Source organism: Notamacropus eugenii, chromosome 4, assembly GCF_028372415.1.
Source record: "Notamacropus eugenii isolate mMacEug1 chromosome 4, mMacEug1.pri_v2, whole genome shotgun sequence".
Taxonomy (NCBI): Eukaryota; Metazoa; Chordata; class Mammalia; order Diprotodontia; family Macropodidae; genus Notamacropus; species Notamacropus eugenii.
In genome coordinates this window covers 393,238,547-393,256,665 of record NC_092875.1, presented here as the reverse complement: position 1 = coordinate 393,256,665, position 18,119 = coordinate 393,238,547, and the positions used below count along the sequence as shown (strand labels likewise).

The 18,119-nt window shown below is 37.5% G+C and overlaps 1 protein-coding gene and 1 long non-coding RNA gene across 5 annotated transcripts in view; one reads left to right on the top strand and one right to left on the bottom strand.

Moving 5' to 3' along the window:
- The window catches only part of CDH20 (cadherin 20), a 303,787-nt gene that overhangs the window by 43,948 nt on the left and 241,720 nt on the right, over window positions 1-18,119 (bottom strand). The window contains exons 6-7 of the mRNA XM_072605493.1: window positions 17,475-17,642; window positions 6,926-7,113 (exon numbers count right to left, since the gene is read on the bottom strand). Coding sequence (XP_072461594.1) covers window positions 6,926-7,113; window positions 17,475-17,642 — 356 coding nt within the window. The remainder of the gene's footprint in view (window positions 1-6,925; window positions 7,114-17,474; window positions 17,643-18,119) is intronic.
- Window positions 1-18,119, top strand: part of LOC140501667 (uncharacterized) — a 264,231-nt gene that overhangs the window by 135,927 nt on the left and 110,185 nt on the right. For all 4 annotated transcript variants that reach the window (XR_011966302.1, XR_011966301.1, XR_011966299.1 and 1 more), the window contains 2 exons: window positions 7,826-7,973; window positions 8,072-8,169. This is a non-coding gene — a long non-coding RNA (uncharacterized lncRNA). The remainder of the gene's footprint in view (window positions 1-7,825; window positions 7,974-8,071; window positions 8,170-18,119) is intronic.

Sequence of the window (18,119 nt, the reverse complement as noted above, 5' to 3'; positions counted from 1 at the left end):
GCCCAGCAGAAACTTATAAAGGGATATATTACTTTCTGAAAACATTGTCACTTGAGCAATTGCCCAACTTTAAAAAAGCAAGCCTCACCTAGGATTGCTTAAACAAAGAAGTTATTACCTTGGGTAACGACTGGGTGGGTGGGGTGAAGTCACCCATGCTGGTTAAGATCAGTTATTTTGTCAGTAACATGCTGTCTATTCTCTGAATTCAAGAGGTGAGTAATTAGTGAAAGCTTTACTCATTTGCATGAGTGTGGGTAGAACAATTGCGATGCAACATATGGCCCGCTCTATGAGGAATATCCTTGGGTAGGCTGTCTTTTGGGGTTGCTGTTTGCAAGGAGTGCTATTGTTGTCAGAGTCACTACTTCTACCCCTTGGGCGGCCAAACAGTTTTGCTCCAAGAGAGAAACTTTCCTTCACTGAATCAGAGAAGGAAATAGATATTGAAGCACTCAGTGGAGCTCAACTGATAACGTCCATGGGAAATTAGCTCAGCAGAAATTTCTGAATGGATAGATAAGTTTGAATGGAATTCTCCACATGGTTGAGATTTTCAAAAACAGCCCAAGTCACAGAGCAGATAACTTTGGTGTCTTGTTATTATCATAGATTTAGAGCTGGGAGAGACCTTATAAGCAGTCACGTACTATTCTCTCATTTTACAAAGGAAGCACACACAGTGAGGTCCAACGACTTAACCAGGTTCATCTATCTGGTAGGGAAACTAGGGGATGCAGTGGAAGGAATGTGGACCTGGAGTCATGAAGCCTCCTCTTCTTGAGTTAAAATCTGGGTGCAGAAGTTTACTAGCTATGTGACCTGGGAACCCTGCTTCCTTCAATTCCTCAATCTGTAAAATAAAAGGGAGAAGGAAGTGGCAAACAACTCCAGTATCTTTGTCAAGAAAATGGGGTAAGAGTTGGACACGACTGAGAGATGATGAATCTAGCTAGTAAGAATCTGAGGTGGGATTTGAACTCATTTCCTCCTCCGTAATTGCTGTCTCCCAGCGTCCCTGGCTTCCTTCAAGTCCCCACCAAATACTGCCTTTAATAAGAAGGTTTTTACAATCCTGCTTAAAGCTAATGTGTTTTTTTCTGTTGATTATATTCAGTGTATTCTTTCTGTATCTGATTTGTACGTATTTGTATATTTCCTCCCCCAATAGATGGTTAGTTTGTTGAGGACAGGGATTATTTTTGGCTTTGCATCCTTGGAGCTCAGCACAGTGCCTGGCACATAGTAGGTACTCTAACAAAAGGGGGCTGACTAACGACAGGTCCATTGCTCTATCCATTATCCATACACTTCCTCTGAAGAAGGAAAACTTTCATGAAACTTTATGACTCATGTATACCTGCTTTACAAATGTGGTTATATATCTTCTTGTTATGCAACCATATTTTATGAGTAAGAATGGTATAGTGGATAAAGTACTTTACTTGAAGTCGGGAAGACCTGGATTCTAATCTCACCTCTGACACTAGTTACCTATGTGATGGGGGGAAGTCATTTAATCTCTCTAAGCATTAGACAACCTCTAAGACTCTAATTTAGAGACAAGTCAAAATCACAGATCCTTGATAGATGAGCTTTACAGCCCTCACACACCCTCAAAAGACCTCTCTGTGTGCAAGTGAGTTCCTCCCAAATGAAAGTATTCTTCTCTTTCTATGTCTTTACACAGCTTGTCTCCCACGGCTGGCCTGCTTCTCTCACCTCTAGCTCTTGGAACCTCTAGGTCCATTCAAATATTGGCTCAAGTGCCATCTTCTACATGAAACCCTTCTTCATCCTCCCAGTTGGTAGGGATTCCCCTCATCCAAATTATACATAGTTTGTGTACATGTTGTTTCCCTGAGTAGAATATGAAATCCTTGCAAGCAAGATCAATTTTGTTTTTGCATCCTCAGTGACTAGCACATAATAAGTATTTGTTAAATACTTGTTGAATTACATTGAACTTAGGATCATAAATTCAGAACTGGAAGTAACCTTAGAGATGACTGATTCCAACCCTCTCATTTTACAAATGAAGAAACTGAGACATAGAGAGATTGAGTTCCTTGCCCAGGGTAATCCATCTACTGAACAGATGACATAGGATTTGATCTTAGCTCACCTTGACTCCAAGTACATCGCTCTGTCTACTACACTACTTTGCTTCCTAACGAGGTAACAAAGTAGAATAAACTGAAAAGTAAAATGAAGACTAGGAAGGAATACAGTAATTTATTCCTTTGCTAACAAATTCAATGTGTATCATTTAGACTCCAAAGTTTCATTTTGAAATGGAGACAAAGGATTTAGTTAGAATTAAGTAGATATTTAGCATCATGACAACAGATGTTATAGATCTGGATTCAGATCTTGATCCTGTTAATGACCTAATGTGTGACCTTGGGAAAATCACTTGACTTCACAGAAGTGAATAGAATGGGTAAAATAAAAATAATATGTAGCATGCCCATACCATAGATTTGCTGCAGGTATTGAATGGGATAATGTATGTGAAAACTCTTTGGAAAAAGGTAAAGTATTAAATAAAAATACATTAATATTGAATGAAATGTTTTAGGTACCATCATCATTTATGGCAAATAATTACATAAGTAATGCAAAAAACTTCTTGTCCATTCCTCAGAGTAATAGCTCATGGTTGATGAAAAAAGCACGTTTACATTTTCCTATTTTTTACCTCTTGATCTCCATGTGAGAGGAAAACAAGCTGCTCAAAATATTTATACTTCTAATGAAGAACAAGTCCTTCCTGGGTCTCAGTTTTTCCATATGTCAAATTGCACATGTTTGTTTGTGTGCATAAATGACCTCTGAAGTCACTTCTAGCACTAACATTTTATAATCCTATGATTGTGGTTGAAAACTGGGAAAAGGCAAATGCTACCCTTTTCTTAAAAACAAGGCCAAAAAGTTAGGCCTAGAAATGATTCAGGTGGCAACTTAATTTTGGTTATTTGTAAAATATTGGATGGTTAATCAATCAGTTAATTGATGATTCACAAAATAAAAGTACAAAGTACCAGGTAGGAATAAGTGGAATTTAATGAAGAAGAGGGGCAATTCAGTTTCTTATTTTGGAAGAGTGACAATCTTTGGAGACCAATGGGAAACAATTGATGTAACAGATCTTTGTTTCAGGAAGGCTTTTGGCATGTTCTTAATAACAAGGTAGGAAGATATAGCCTGGCAAAAGTAGCAGGATTTTGTCCCAAGGGAGTAGACTCTGTGTTCAGTATTATCTAAAATGTTATTTTTGACTTACATAATAAAATTGAGGTCATGGTCAGTAGGTTTCACACTGAAACCAAGTTAGGATGGAGTGATGAAACCTCAACATATAGAAAAAGAATTGAAAACGACCTCGACAGATTTTATATATTTTGTCAAAATAAGGATGGAATTCCATAAGATCTCAAAAACAGATAATCCATTGTCTCGTCTGATGTTGATATTATATTGCTTGGAATAAGAGGTTGGAAAATATCACCATTTAGGGATTCTTTCAGCTCTAAAGTGGTGAATTTTCTTTTCTGAGGCTTAAGCTATTTTGTGATATTTTGATGGAAGGAATAAATATTAGTTTGTCAGAGACTTACAGAATCTTTGAGTTGGAAAGGACCTTCGATGTTCTTTAGGCTATCGTATACCTGTAAAAGAAACCCCTCTACAAAATATCCTTAAAAGGGTCATTCAGTCTTAGGCTGAAGACCTTTCCTAAGGTCCAACCTCTTCTTCCCCAGGCAGCCTATCCCACTTTGGAGAAGTTCTAAGTGTCAGGAAGTATTTCCTTGTCTCAAACTTAACTTTACTATGTCCTTTCATTGTCCATTGTCCATTCTACCATCCAGGGAAAAGCAGAATTCTAGCTTTGCTTTCCCTTTATATGCTGGTAAAATTAATTTTTTGAATCCAAGTTTAAAGATGACAGTTATGCCCAGTTATTAAATTAAATCTTTTGCTGTTACCTCTTGCCCTATTGAGATCTTCTTCACTTCCTTACTCTGGCATCCAAGATGTTAGCTATTTTTTCTAGTTGTGCGTCTTCTGTAGGTTTTGCAAACTTGTCGCTTATGCTTTAACCAAGAGTACAGTATTGAGAGTCAGAAGACCTGAATTCCATTTCTGGCAGAACTATATAATAATTGTGTGATCTTGGTCAAGTCACCTCATCTCATTGTTTCCTTATCTGTAAAATGAAGGAATTGGATTTGCTGACTTCTAAGATCTCTTCCAGGTTGAAATCTATGATTCTCTGTTAAATAGTCCAAGGGCAGATGCCTGGAATACTCTACTGGAGATGTCCATCTGAACTGACTCCTAACCATTAACAAATGTACTGTGTGTCTCACTACTCAACTTTTTCTTAATGGAGGTCACAGTGGGCAGCTAGGTGGTACAGTGGATAGAGCACTGGGCCTGGCATCAGGAAGACTTGAGTTTAAATTTGGCTTCAGACACTTGCTAACTGTGTGACCCTGGGTAAGTCACTTAACATTGTTTGCCTCAAGGACATGGTAAACACTCCAGTCATTTTTGCCAAGAAAACCCCAAATGGGGCCATAAAGAGCTAAACATTGCTGAAATGACTGAACAACAACAACATTGTTCTTGATCTTTTCTAAAAGAATGTCATGAGACTTTGTCAAATGCTGGGCTAAAATCTGTGTAAATAGTATCTATTGCACTCTGCTGTTGTGTAAATCTAATAAGTAAAGCTGACAAAAAAGGCAATGGGGTCAGTCTTTCTTGATGACACCTTCTTGATGAAGTGATCTGTGACTACTACTTTCTTTTTCAGAAGATGATTATCTTTTCTATGTTTTCTTTGAAAGACATTTACCCAAATCTATTACTTTTAAAAGATAAGTTGAAATTTTAAATGCATGAAGTGAATTTTATTAATCATTAATTGGCAAATGAAGGATACTTTCTGTCTCATCTGGTGTGACCTGAGGAAGTTTTTTGATTGTTTATTTGGACCTGACCTGTGATATTATTTGTTTACCAAGTTCCAGGTGATAACTTCTCCTACTACCAATGCAAATCGGCACCTCTCTGCAATTTACAGTATTAGAGAATTGCTTGGGGGCACAGAGAGGTTAATTGACTTACCTAGGGTCACACAGCCAGTATGTGGCAGAGGCAGGTCTTGAACCCAGGTCTCCCTGATTCATAGGCCAGCTCTCTATCCACTTCACCACATTAATTAAATGTTTTAATTAACTGAGAGTTGCCATATATGATGTGTGATTATACGGTAATGAAGCAGATTCTACAAGTCACAAATGAAAAAGAGTCTAATTACTTTATAGTACCAGACATGCATTACCAATTTTAAAAGAATTAGAATATAAGAAAATACCCTGATACTAAAATTGCACTCAATATTTCCTTGATGATGCAGAAAGTATTTTGGGGTCTTGCAAAACCTTAGTATCATTATTTTGAACACCAGTTGTCACAGTATATATATAAAATGTCAGGCTGGTTAATAGCCATTTCTAGTTAATGGAAAATTGGATAAACTAACTTTTGCTCTAATTGACTCCATCATAGTCTATCTGTCTGTGCATCTGTCTGATTCTTTCTCTCTCAATTACTCAGTTCTTTCCCTGCTATAAAACTATGTAACTTCAGCTAATTTTTCTTATCTTCTTCTTATCTTCTAAACAAAACCATAACTAACCATTTTTTTGCACTTGGGGAGGAGGGAGAAAATACAAACAAAAGCCTCAGATTAACTCCTAAAGACATATTCATTTGAAGGTGAGGAAAGATCCCAGGATACCATGAGTCAGAAACTCCAGAACACTCATTCTGTTAAGTGCAGTTCAGGTTCTTTATAGTTTGGCCCTGTGGAGACAACCTCTGATAACCCTGCCCTAGTTATAGCTTTGCTTCTAATGAAAGACTTTTTATGAAGCTCAAACCCTTTGGAAAATAATTTACACACCCTTCAAAATATTTGAAAATAAAGTTTTTAGAGGCAGTGTGGTAAAGTGGATAGAAAGCTGGCCTGAAAATCTAGGTTCGAGTCTCACCCAGATTTGATGTATGGGGCTGAGATTTTTTCTGAGCAAGTCACTCAAAGTTCTCTAAGACCATGAGCTGAGAGGAAGGTGCTGACTTGCACTAGCAAAGAGATTTCTTCACCTGTCATTACAAAGCTGTTGAAATCACAGGTCCAATCCTTATTCCACTCCTAAAGAATAATTTATTGAGTTTTTAAATTAAGAATATATTTTCCTAGTAGTAAAATTTAAAAATTAAAAAAAGGACAGAATTCATCTTCCAACTTGGGTTCGTAGCCTTCATTCAAAGCCATGCTTTCTTGGGCTCAGTGACAGTCTACCTAGAGCTAACAATTACTTAAACAGTCATATTTGATAAACCTTCTTCAAGTCTCATTAGCATTTATGGATCTTCAAGTAGCAATTAAAAATCCCCTGCATATTATTTATTGATGCGTAAATAATTTTATGGCTCACTTTATTGTTATTTATGATACACTGGAGTAAAAAATGTGTGCTATTCAAATGCAAATATTGATCAAATCACTCTCATCATTGGATAATTAAGTGACAAAGATTTTTTAAGTGGGTAAAGAGTGAACTGGGAAATTAGTATGGAGAAATGGCATATTTATACACTTTTCTAATGACCAAGTACCCTCTGTGTAAAATGAGGATACAGCCAAATTTCAAATGTAGGCAAGGAGTAGAGACTTTTTTCTTTGTACTAATAGAAAGAACTTTGCAGCATAATCTCACCCAGTTCATGTTCATTCATTTATTCCTTCATATGGTCATTACTACCTATTGTAGATCATAAGATACTATATAAAAGTGTTCATATAGTTCCACAGGTAAAAAAAGTGATTAGATGGAAGAATATATGCTACCTTCCTAACTGTTATGATGCCAACTTGGAAACTTGGATCCGTATTAATGTCAAAGGTGTCCAGGCCATCTCCATCCACAATGGTGTACTTCATTTCTGCATTGATTCCTTCATCCAGATCTTTGGCAAATACACGACCCACTGTAGAACTCACTGGAGCTGACTCCAACACACTCATCTGGTAGTGCTCTGAAAAGAGAGGCGGAAAGGGGGTATTGTCGAACCTATGTCATATGTCAATATGAAAATACATTGGCATTATGTAAAGCAATACATCCGTCATCAAAGAAAAGCCAGAAGCTACAATGGTCCTGTAGGTTAGACTGGTGAGTGTAAAGTCTTAGTCTCCTGTTTTCCTGGCTAGCATTTACGTGGTGCTTTAAGGTTTATTTCCATATTTGTTACTTCTAGTTGAGCATAAAGGACCTGTTTCCTAAATCAGAGTCTATTAGTGTCCTTCAGTAGCAGAGTGACCTTGTATATGTGTGTTAAATTCCTTGGGCCACAGTCCTCACTTATAAAATGATGGACTTGGACTTAATGATCTCCAAGTTCCCTTTTATCTCTAACATTCAGTAAATCTCCACACCAAATCAAAACACTGGAGTGCTGTAAAAATGAGATGCACACAATCCATCCAAAAAAATTTGCTGTGGCAGCCGGGCAAAGAAGGAGAGAGAACAGTTTTCATTCCAGTGAGTGTCCCTCACCCCTTTTAAAGCACAAATGTTGCTTTTGGCCAGGGAGGAATTATCATCACGTGCCAGTCTTTTACTTCTTTCAATTAAACTTAGGTGTCTCCCCAAACCACTTTGCCAATACATCATTAAATAATTCATTAACTGCCTTCAAGACAAGTAAAGAATAGATCTTAAAAACTAACTGCTTGTTTGCTCTACAGATATCACCCACAGCTACATCTCCCTGCTTTGGGTAAGACAGTGAGTCCTGCATGCTGGTGAATGGGACCTCCCTCCCAGTGCTGAAGGGCATGTGAATCATGCATGCTAGAGTAATAGTGACAGGGAGTGAATTTCCCCAAGCTCCAGGTAAAGTACGTAAATAGAATGCAAATGGAATTATTGATGCAATAGCACCCTAATAAACCTTTGGAAAAGTCTCTGGTATCTTTTTCTCTGTGTTCCAGGATCAGGTCCGTGGAAAACATTGAGTGCAGAACTGTGCTTGTCATTATGTTGGATTACCTAGTACCCCCTGCTAGCTTTGACTTCATCTATCATCAAGGTAATATCATCCTTTTCTCCATCATGTCCTAGATCCTAATCTGCCTTGGTTTGTTTTCAGGCCTATGGATATTTGTCTTTGTTAAAATGTTTGGCCATCAAGGAGCTAAATTTTTAACAGTCCTCGTTATTTAGTGAGTCATAACTAAATAATGGAGAAAAATATACAACCACATTTTCCTAAGAATGTGGTCTCCCTCCTAAAACATTTCCCAAATCATGATAAAGTCTCAATACAGATGCCTTGAGTTTCAGACAGGTTTGGGAAAGGAGGCAGCACCAAACCACAGATTGCCTTGTATGATGAGAATTTAAGCCTGTTCATACCAAATCAAAGGTGGAAGAAGGATGACGGTTGTGATGTGCCAACAGATGCCTGGTTTTGTGATTCCAGCCACTTTAGAAGAAGCAGAAGAATGAGTTATTGCAAAACAAGATATGTTTGGGGAAACACTGAAGCATCGTGTCTCATAGTAGTAAGAACTACATACGTATTTTGTCAGCTATATTATTTTAGAACTGGAAGGGAATTTTGATATTGTTTTGTCCAATGCTTTCATTTTAGAGACGAAGTAACAGAAACCCAGGGAAGGTAAAGTTTAAGCTTATACAAACAGTTGATGGCAAAGCCTTAAGGAAAACTCAGAATTCTTGATGCCCAATCTGGTGTTTCATACCTAAAAAACATGTATATATAATCATTAGATTATGAGCTCTTGAGGACACAGTCTGTCTTTTGCCTTTCTTTCTATCTCCAGCACTTGTCATGGGTGCTTGGTGAGTAGTGGGTACTTAATAAGTAAATGTTTACTAACTGACAGAGATGTACATATAGAATTTGAACACAAAGTTTGTTAAAGTATGAGGGAGGTTCAGGGGCTCCTATTTATTTAAGTTCATAATATTGAGCTAAGTAAAATTTAGTGAAGTATGGATAGTAAGTTTGCCATTTATCAATCGTTTACAGTGAGTAGCCATGGATTTTTGAAAGCAGAAAACAAAAGTGATTCCCATCAACAATGGAATAAAATATCAGAATGTTAATGGAGTAAAAGAAATAACTGAAGTTAGCATTAAGGGAGATGGAGCTCACTTGAACTTGGCTTTCGCAAACCAGAAGATTTGCACATACATATATAATGATATAAAGTAAAGGGAGGCACCTAAGTGGTAAAGTGGATAGAGTGATGGACCTGAAGTCAGGAAGACATGAGTTCAAATCTGGCTTCAAAAACTTACTAATTGTGTTACCTTGGGCAAATCACTTAACTGTTTCCCTCAGTTTCCTCATCTGTAAAATTAACTGGAGAAGGAAAAGGCAAACCCTTTCAGTATCTTTGCCAAGAAAACCTCAAATGGGGTTACGAAGAGTCAGACAACTGAATAATTACAAGAAAGTAAAGGGAATTTATGATGTAATATAAAGGAAATGATGATACAAAGTGAAGAAAATAGAACATCTGCAAGCTATTGAAAATTCAGGGGTAGAGGAGTTAATATGTGGAAGTCACTGGGAAGCACATAGTCTTAAACTTCTTTTGTTGATTTCTATTTTGTCTTTAATGGAATGTAATTTAAAGTTTTGCTCTGTCCCATCTTTTCTGTCAGTTATTTGACTTTCAAGAGAAGAATAGAGGGCATGACTGAAATACACCAGAATCTATTACTAAATCTGTGATCCTTTGATTCCTTTCAGATGATGGAGTTGGGAAGCAGGACTAACTTTGGGATTACTGATTCACTGTATTATGTTCAGAGTTGTTATACTTTAAAGGCTGCTTGTTAAAGTGCCTTGGGCCCTGGACTTGGAGTCAGAAGACCTGAGCTGGAATCTGGCTTTAGACACTTGTCAATTGCATGACCTCCAGCAAATGACTTAAGTTCTCTGTGTGTCAGTTTCTCCATTTTTAAAGTGGGGATAACTACACCTCCTTGAATTAAAAATTAAGAGGATAATAAACAGATAAGTTTTGAATAATAAATCATGTGAAATAGTAAATGTATCCAAATTTGTGCTATTCAAAGTTATAATTATCTAAAATATGTTTTTTGATTCCAGTCCAGTAGAAATATGCAGTGGTAATTATAATAATGCAAACACTTCACAGGATTCATTATTTGCCCTAATTATGGCCTACCAGAATATGAAGTGCTTTGCAAACCTTAAAGTGCTATATATAAAGGCATTTTACATTATATTGCATTATCATTAGTATTATAATATCTCCATGATGATCATTTGACCAACAATATTTCTAAATCATTTAATCATGACTTAGGGTTTTTGTATTATATTAAGCATCCCTCAGCACTCAGGGCCTCTTTTCCCTGGAACAGGGCTGAGGAACCTACAGCCTCGAAGCCATATGTGGTCTTCTAGGTCCTTGGGTTCAGCCTTTTGACTGAGTCCAAGTTTTACAGAACAAATCCTTTTATTAAGGGGATTTGTTCTGCCAAGTTTGGATTTGGTCAAAGGGCTGCACTTGAGGACAATTTTTCTTGCAGCCTTCTCACCGTGAAATACCTCTCTTGACATGCTGTCTGCCATTTCCCATTGATGAGTTCCTCCCAGTGCCTCCATTTTACAGAAGGGCCCAGGAAGGATGACCTTGATTCCCATCCTGGCTGTGCTTCTGACTTTCTCAGATTTAACACCATGCCTTAATGTGGGTCCCTACCCTGACCTTCCATTTTTATAAGTTACCTTTTCCTCATTAGAATGTAAGCTCCTCAGGACCAGGGACTCTTTTTTTTTTTCTCCATTTTTAACACAGTTCCTATCACATAACAGAGTTCCAGCTTTTGATCAGGTGATATTTCTTTTAAAGCGTTTACAATATAGACCACAAATGGATTTTTTTTTAAACATTAACCAACTGAGACACAAATAATAACTATGTATGCTAACTTCATTGTCTCCACACTATTACTAAGAATTAAAGCAGCCTAACTTATTGTTGTTGGTCTAAAGTCTTAAGCTTAATAGCTTAATTTTAGACTTTACTTCAGATGTTCCTCTACCAACAATCTATAATTTAATAGATCTGGTATTAAGCTTACAAATCATTTGACTATAGGAAACTGCCACTAAGAGTAAGGATGTTGCAGGGAAACAATATCTCCCCATCTTCATGTCAGTTCCAGGCAGGAGTAGATTGTCAGCTTGCATTCAGTGAGGCTTAGAGTCTTCCAGGTGTCAGTGCAGAAACTGAGAAATTGAGGTAGGAGAATCCTACCTCAGCCCAGGCTGAACAGCTGCTCTCCCACCCTTCCCATGAGATCACCTTTTCCAGTTTATACTAGAATCTCACAGGCTTACTGGCATCATGGATTGGAAGCTCAAACCACCTTTGTTGTTATCCATACCTGGAGTTAGACTCAGAAGAACAGTTCTTAATAGTCCCATAGCATCTTAAAACAGCAGGTTCCAATAACCAGGTTTCAGATATGACTATAATTTCACATTGGCTAAGGAACATCTTTTGAGGCGAGTCTTAAGTGGCTTACATGCCTTTCTATACCTATTCTAGTTCCTGCTTAAATAAAAATCATAAAATCAAATTTACCATTAAAACCTTAACTTTTCCATCAATGCCAAATTTTATCCAAAGTTACCTGCCTCTAGGAGACTTAGACTAAAATTCATTTCCCAAACTAAAGATGTCTCTGATTTAGTCTCAATAATTAATTCAGTCAATTAATTGCTTTTACATCACTTTGTAACATGTCCAATTTTTCTCTCCATCTCTCTCCTTCCCCCACCCCTTAATACCTTGCATTCTGATTACCCCTTCCCTCAATGAGCCCTCCCTTCTATCATACCCCACCCTTCCCTTATCCCCATCTTCTCTCTTTTCTTGTAGGCAAGATAAATTTCTATACCCCATTACCTGCATTTCTTATTTCTCTGTTATATGCAATAATAATTCTCAACAATCATTTCTAATACTTTGAATTCCACCTTCTTTCCCTCCTTCCCTCCCTCTTTCCCTTCCCATCCCCACTGAGAAGGGAAGCAATTCAATACAGTCTATATATGTGTCATTTTGCAAAAGACTTCCATAATAATCATGTTGTGTAATACTAACTATATTGCCCTCTACCCTACTCTAGCCTCCCTTATTTTTTTTAATCCCTCATTTGACCTTGTCCCTTTCCAAAAGTGTTTACTTCTAGTTACTCCCTTCTCCCATTTGCCCTCCCTTCTATCATTCCCCTCACCCACTTGTCACCTCCTCCCCTACTTTCCTGTAGTATAAGATAGATTTTCATACCAAATTTAGTGAGCATGTTATTCCCTCCTTAAGCCATTTGTGGAGAGAGTAGCTTCACTTTTCCCCTCTCCCCTTCTCCCTTTTCTCCTCCATTGACAAGATTTTTCTTTATATCTTTTATGAGTTATAGCCTGCCCCATTCCATTTCTCCCTTTCTCCTCCCAGTATTTTCCTCCCTTACCCCTTAATTTTTATTATATATATATTTTTTGTGGATATCATCTCTTCTGATTCAGCACAGCCTGTACTCTGTCTATATCTGCATGTGTGTGTGTGTGCGTGAGTGTGTGTGTGTGTACAATCCCTCCACCTACCCAAATACTGAGAAAAGTCTCAACAGTTATAAATATTTTCTTTCCACGTAGGAATGTAAACAGTTCAACGTTAGAAAGTCTTTTATGATTTCTTTTTCCTGTTTACCTTTTCAAGCTTCTCTTGATTCTTGTGTTTGAAAGTCAGATTTTCTATACAGTTCTGGTCTTTTCACCATGAATGCTTGAAAGTCCTCTATATCGTTGAATGTCTATTTATTACCATGAAGTATTATACTCAGTTTTTCTGAGTAGGTGATTCTTGGTTTTAATCCCAGTTCCTTTGACTCCTGGAATATCTTATGCCAAGTCCTTTGATCCTTTAATGTTGAAGCTACCAGATCCTGTGTTATCCTGATTGTATTTCCATTTGATTGTTTCTGTCTAGCTACTTGCAGTAATTTCTCCTTGACCCTGGAATTCTGAAATTTGGTCACAATGTTTCTAGGAGTTTCTTTTTTCTGGTCTCTTTCAGGAGGTGATTGGTGGATTCTTTCAATATTTATTTTGCCCTTTGGTTCTAGACTATCAGGACAGTTTTCCTCAGTAATTTCATGGAAGATAATGTCTAGGCTCTTTTTTTTTATCATGGCTTTCAGGTAGTCCTGTAATTTTTAAATTGTCTCTCCTGGATGTATTTTCCAAGTCAGTTGTTTTTACAATGAGATGTTTCACATTTTCTTCTATTTTTTTAAACTTTGGTTTTGTTTTCTAACTGCTTGGTTTATCTCATAGTCATTCATTTCCCTGAACTTAATTCGCTCTTTCAGAGAACTATTTTGTTCAGTGAGCTTTTTAACCTTCTCCTACATTTGGCTAATTCTGATTTTTAAAGCCTCCTTCTCCTCATCGGCTTTTTGGACCTCTTTTTCCAATTGAGTTAGCCTCTTTTTAAAGGTGTTATTTTCCTGAGCATTTTTTTTTTTTGGTTCTCCTTTAGCAGGCTGCTGACTCACTTTTGAAGCTCTTCTATTGTCTGAGTCTACTTTAAGTTCACTTTGGAGGTCCTGGAGGCAGGGGCCTTGACTTTCTATGACAGTAAGCCTTGTTCTTCCTCATTTGAAAGGATGGGAGGAGACACCTGTTCACCAAGAAAGTAACCTTCTATGGTCTTATTTTTTTCCCCTTTTTTGGGCATTTTCCCAGCCGGTTACTTGCCTTCTGAATCTTTTGTCAAGAGATTAGACTCAGCTGCTGGGTTTCCTTGGGCTTTTCTTGGGGGCAGGGCCATCACTCAGAGCTGGGGTTCAGATCAGCTACTCCCTACAGTCAGAGCTGAGCTGCCTGAACAATGGATCCAGGTTGCTTCCCAGCCTCAGTAGCTGCCTACAATCTGCTGCCGTGGCCTCTGCCATCACCTGGGGCTATTGCTGGAAAAACTCCATTCCCTCTTGCCCAGCTGGGAAAGCCCTCCTCCACTGACCTTTGGCAGTTTCTTTGTCACTTGTGGGTTGAGGTATCTGGGACCTTCCCTGCTAGGAACTCTGTCCCAGAGGTCTGTTCAGGTCCTGTTCCTTCCAGTGCTGTGTGGACAGGGCTGGGCTCCACTCTGCTCAGTGTCCTGTGAGATAGACCTTTCCTGTTGGCCTTCCAGGTTACCTTTGACTGGAAACCTCTTTTGCTGTGTTGTTCTGTGGCTTCTGCTGCTCTAGACTTTGTTGAGAGTCATTTTTACAGGTATTTTGTGCACTGTGGGGGAATCGCTAGAGTATCTGTGTCTTTCTACTCTGCCATCTTGGCTCCACCCCAACTGTATTTCTTTTTGCTTGTATTCCGAGTCCTTAACACAGTGCCAGGCACATAGTAAGTCCTTAATAAATGATGGTTGACTACCTGCTGGTAGGGATGGGATTTCTCTTGAAGTATAACTAGAGAATAATAAGATACCTTGACTATAGAGTTTTATGGCATTTGTCTCACACATTGGTTTGCTTGGACTCTAGACAGTCCTTACAGACAAAGAATATTTTGACAAATTCATTGCTTCAGAAAATGTCTGTGAGATAATATTTGCAAAGTTCTTAGCACATTGCCTAAAACATACCTAGGTGCTTAATAGATGTCTGTTCCCTTTCCAAGACTCCTCTTCCCCCTTAACTTTCATCTTGTCAGTTCCTCTTATGTTCATATATTTAACTGTCTTCTGGCAATCTCTATTTGAAAGCTAAGTATCCTTAACTCAAAGGCGATGTATCTCAAACTGTACTAGTCTTTCCTGACAAACCATCATTTCCTTTATTTGACTTTTCTACATATATTATTTGTACCATAATCCTACTCACTGAGGTTTGAAACATTAAAGTTATCCTTAATTTCCCTCTCACCCTTGTTCCCAGCCCCTTTCCCCATTCAAGAAGACAACACAATCTGTTAACTCTTTGTTCTTCCCATGCAATCTCCTAGCCTAAGCCTTTATCACCTTATATCTAGACTACTCCAATGGCCTGCACATTCACATTCTCATTTCTAGCTTCTCATTGCTATCCTTCAAGAAAACTGCTTTGAGATGAACCTTTCTAAAATAGCCCTTTCATCATATTACTCCCTTGTTGTAAAACATCCTAAAGTTTATAATTGTCTACAAAGTCAAGTCAAAATTCCTTTTCCTGGCACTTAAAGCCCTTCCCAATCTATCCTCAACCTTATGGGAAATTAATTAGTTTATTCCACTTTGTCTTGCCCATTTCTGTGCAGTTTCCCTTTCCGTATTCTATGGTTCAATCAAACTGACCTTCTTGGTGATTCTTACAAGTGATACGCCATCCCTCTACATAGATTTGCCCTGGCTCTTCCCCTTGCCTAGAATGCATTCCCTCCTCAACTCCTACAAACCCTTGTTTCCTTCAAAACTCTTCTGAAGCTCCACCATCAACATGAAGCCTTTTTCTAATGCCTCTTAGCTGCTATTGCCTTCTTTGGCCATGCACTCCTGATCTCTAGATTGATCCTCAGTGTCCCAGAAACCTTTACTTTCGGAAAGATCACTTTATTCCTGGAATTCACACTTGGGAAGTACCCTTAGGCCTTTCCCTTGAATTGGTTGATTTGTTTCAGAATCTCCATTTTAAGGGGTATTCAGGTCAGTCATCTCTTCATTTTTCATCAGTCTGAACCTCTCCATCATCCTCCACTCCTCCCAGTGCCAGGTATCACCTGTGTCCTTCCTTTTTAGCTTCTTTTTATGCATTTCCTCCATTGGAATGTAAGTACCTGGAGGCAAGGGTTGTCTTTCTTTTCACTTATATTTGTATTACCAGAGCTTAGCATTGTGTTTGGCACATAATTAGTGTTTAATAAATGCTTGTTGACTAACCCCACCAAAAGTTAAAGGGAATGTTTCATTTCTGTCTCTGTATCCTCAGCACCTAGCAAAATGCCAAGCACATAGTAGGAACCTGATAAAGAATTACTGATTGATAGACTCAATACTGCTTCATCTTACAGGAACTATTTCCTTTTCCTCCATATCTACCTTCCTATTCTTCAAGCCCCATTCAAATCATACCTGTCTGGTAAGGGTAATCCCTCTTTTAAATGTCAATAATATATATTACATTATGTTATTTTATTATACAATATCACAGTATATGATATACTTGCATGTTTTATCATTTTATATTATGATGTTATACATAAATATTGTGTTATATTAAGTTATGTTATATGTGATCTTTACTATTGATTTGCAAATTATAATATAATTCCTTGTAATTATTAGATTTTTTAAAAATATGCATATCTTTCATTTTTTCCAGTTAGATGGCAAGCTTCTTTCAAATAAGAAATATATATGTATATATACATATACATACATATACATATATATACATATATATATATATATATATATCTTCGAATTCCCCCCATAATGTCTGGGATATATGTTTGATGCTGGTTGAATGATGATTCTAATGTGATTGAAACCTTGCTTTAATGCTTGAGGTCTAGAAGAAGAGAATGGTGGCTGAGAGAGGATCACATTGACGGGGAAATATTGATAGGAAAGATACAATTTCCAAACCTAATAAATTTATGTGAATCTAATTATTTTTCAAAATTATTTGGAAGGGAAAGCTAAGCATAGGATCTAGAAATGGAATGAATCTTGGTGATCATTTATTCTGGTTTCCTCATTTTTAGGAAACTGAGGTCCAGAGGATTGGCTAAGTGTCTTTATTGAATATAGAATAGAGGGGCATCTGAACCCAAATTGTACACCTTCTACTTAATTCAAATCAGCTCAATAAGCATCTCTTAAACATCTGGTTTGTGCATGTCATTGTGACAGGCAATGGCGATACAAAGCCATTGTAAGCCATGCACAATATTCCCTACTCTCAGGCAGCTAATATTTTATTTCAAGCACTATGCTCTTTCCACTATAATATTGTTTCTCAAGAATTATGGCTTGTTTTTAAGTTTCCTAAATAATACATCAAAATCACAGATATATCATTGCTGCATTTTATTTCAATAGGTATAATTGCACAAGAAAAAACACTTTAACATCCTCTGCAGAATAAAGATGTATATGCTGAAAGTTAGGGGCTATATGTATTGTGACTCTGTCATTGCTGCTAAATAAAGCTAGTAAATAAGGTCTTGGAATTATTTAGTTTAATGAGAAAGTGGAAGAAAATGTTGAGATTTCATGAGAGATCACAATTTCATGTCAGTATAGCCTAACATGGACTCTACAAGCACATTTGATCTATACTCACTCTGTGGAAATCGAGGTGGATTATCATTGACATCAGAGAGGGTAATGTTGACTGTGGTTGTTCCAGCCAATCCCCCGAGCTGTCCTCCCATGTCCTTGGCTTGTATAATCACTTCATAGTATTCTTTTGCTTCTCTGTCCATGTTCATGAGTGCTGTCCTAATCACACCTGCAGGATAGCAAAAAGTCTGTTCTTAAGAAGGCAAATTATAAATCTAAATTCTAGTTTGGGAAGAAATAGCCCTTTTGGTCATGTGTTGTGAACATTAGATCAAAACAGAGATTACTCATATTACTGGGGTTCTGAAGCACTCAGGTAGTTAAGTGTTCTTTATATTAAACCTATCCCCAAGTATTCCAGCAAAATCAGCTTCCAACGAGACCTTTTCCTTTTGGTCACATTACTGAAAAGGAACATGAGGTGGCAGCAGTACTTCTCTTATAGACCCAGGAAACTGAAACCAACACTATTATTGCTTTTTCTGATTTACCAAAGACAATGAACCTTTTGCTCATAAGAATGCAGCATCAGAGAGCTACTGCCCTTTGGATGTTTAGAAAATTCCTCTTTTCTTTACCCAAAGTAGTAAACATGTCCTTTTCTTTAATTAACCTTTCCCTGCTTTGCTGCTTCCCACTTTTTCAA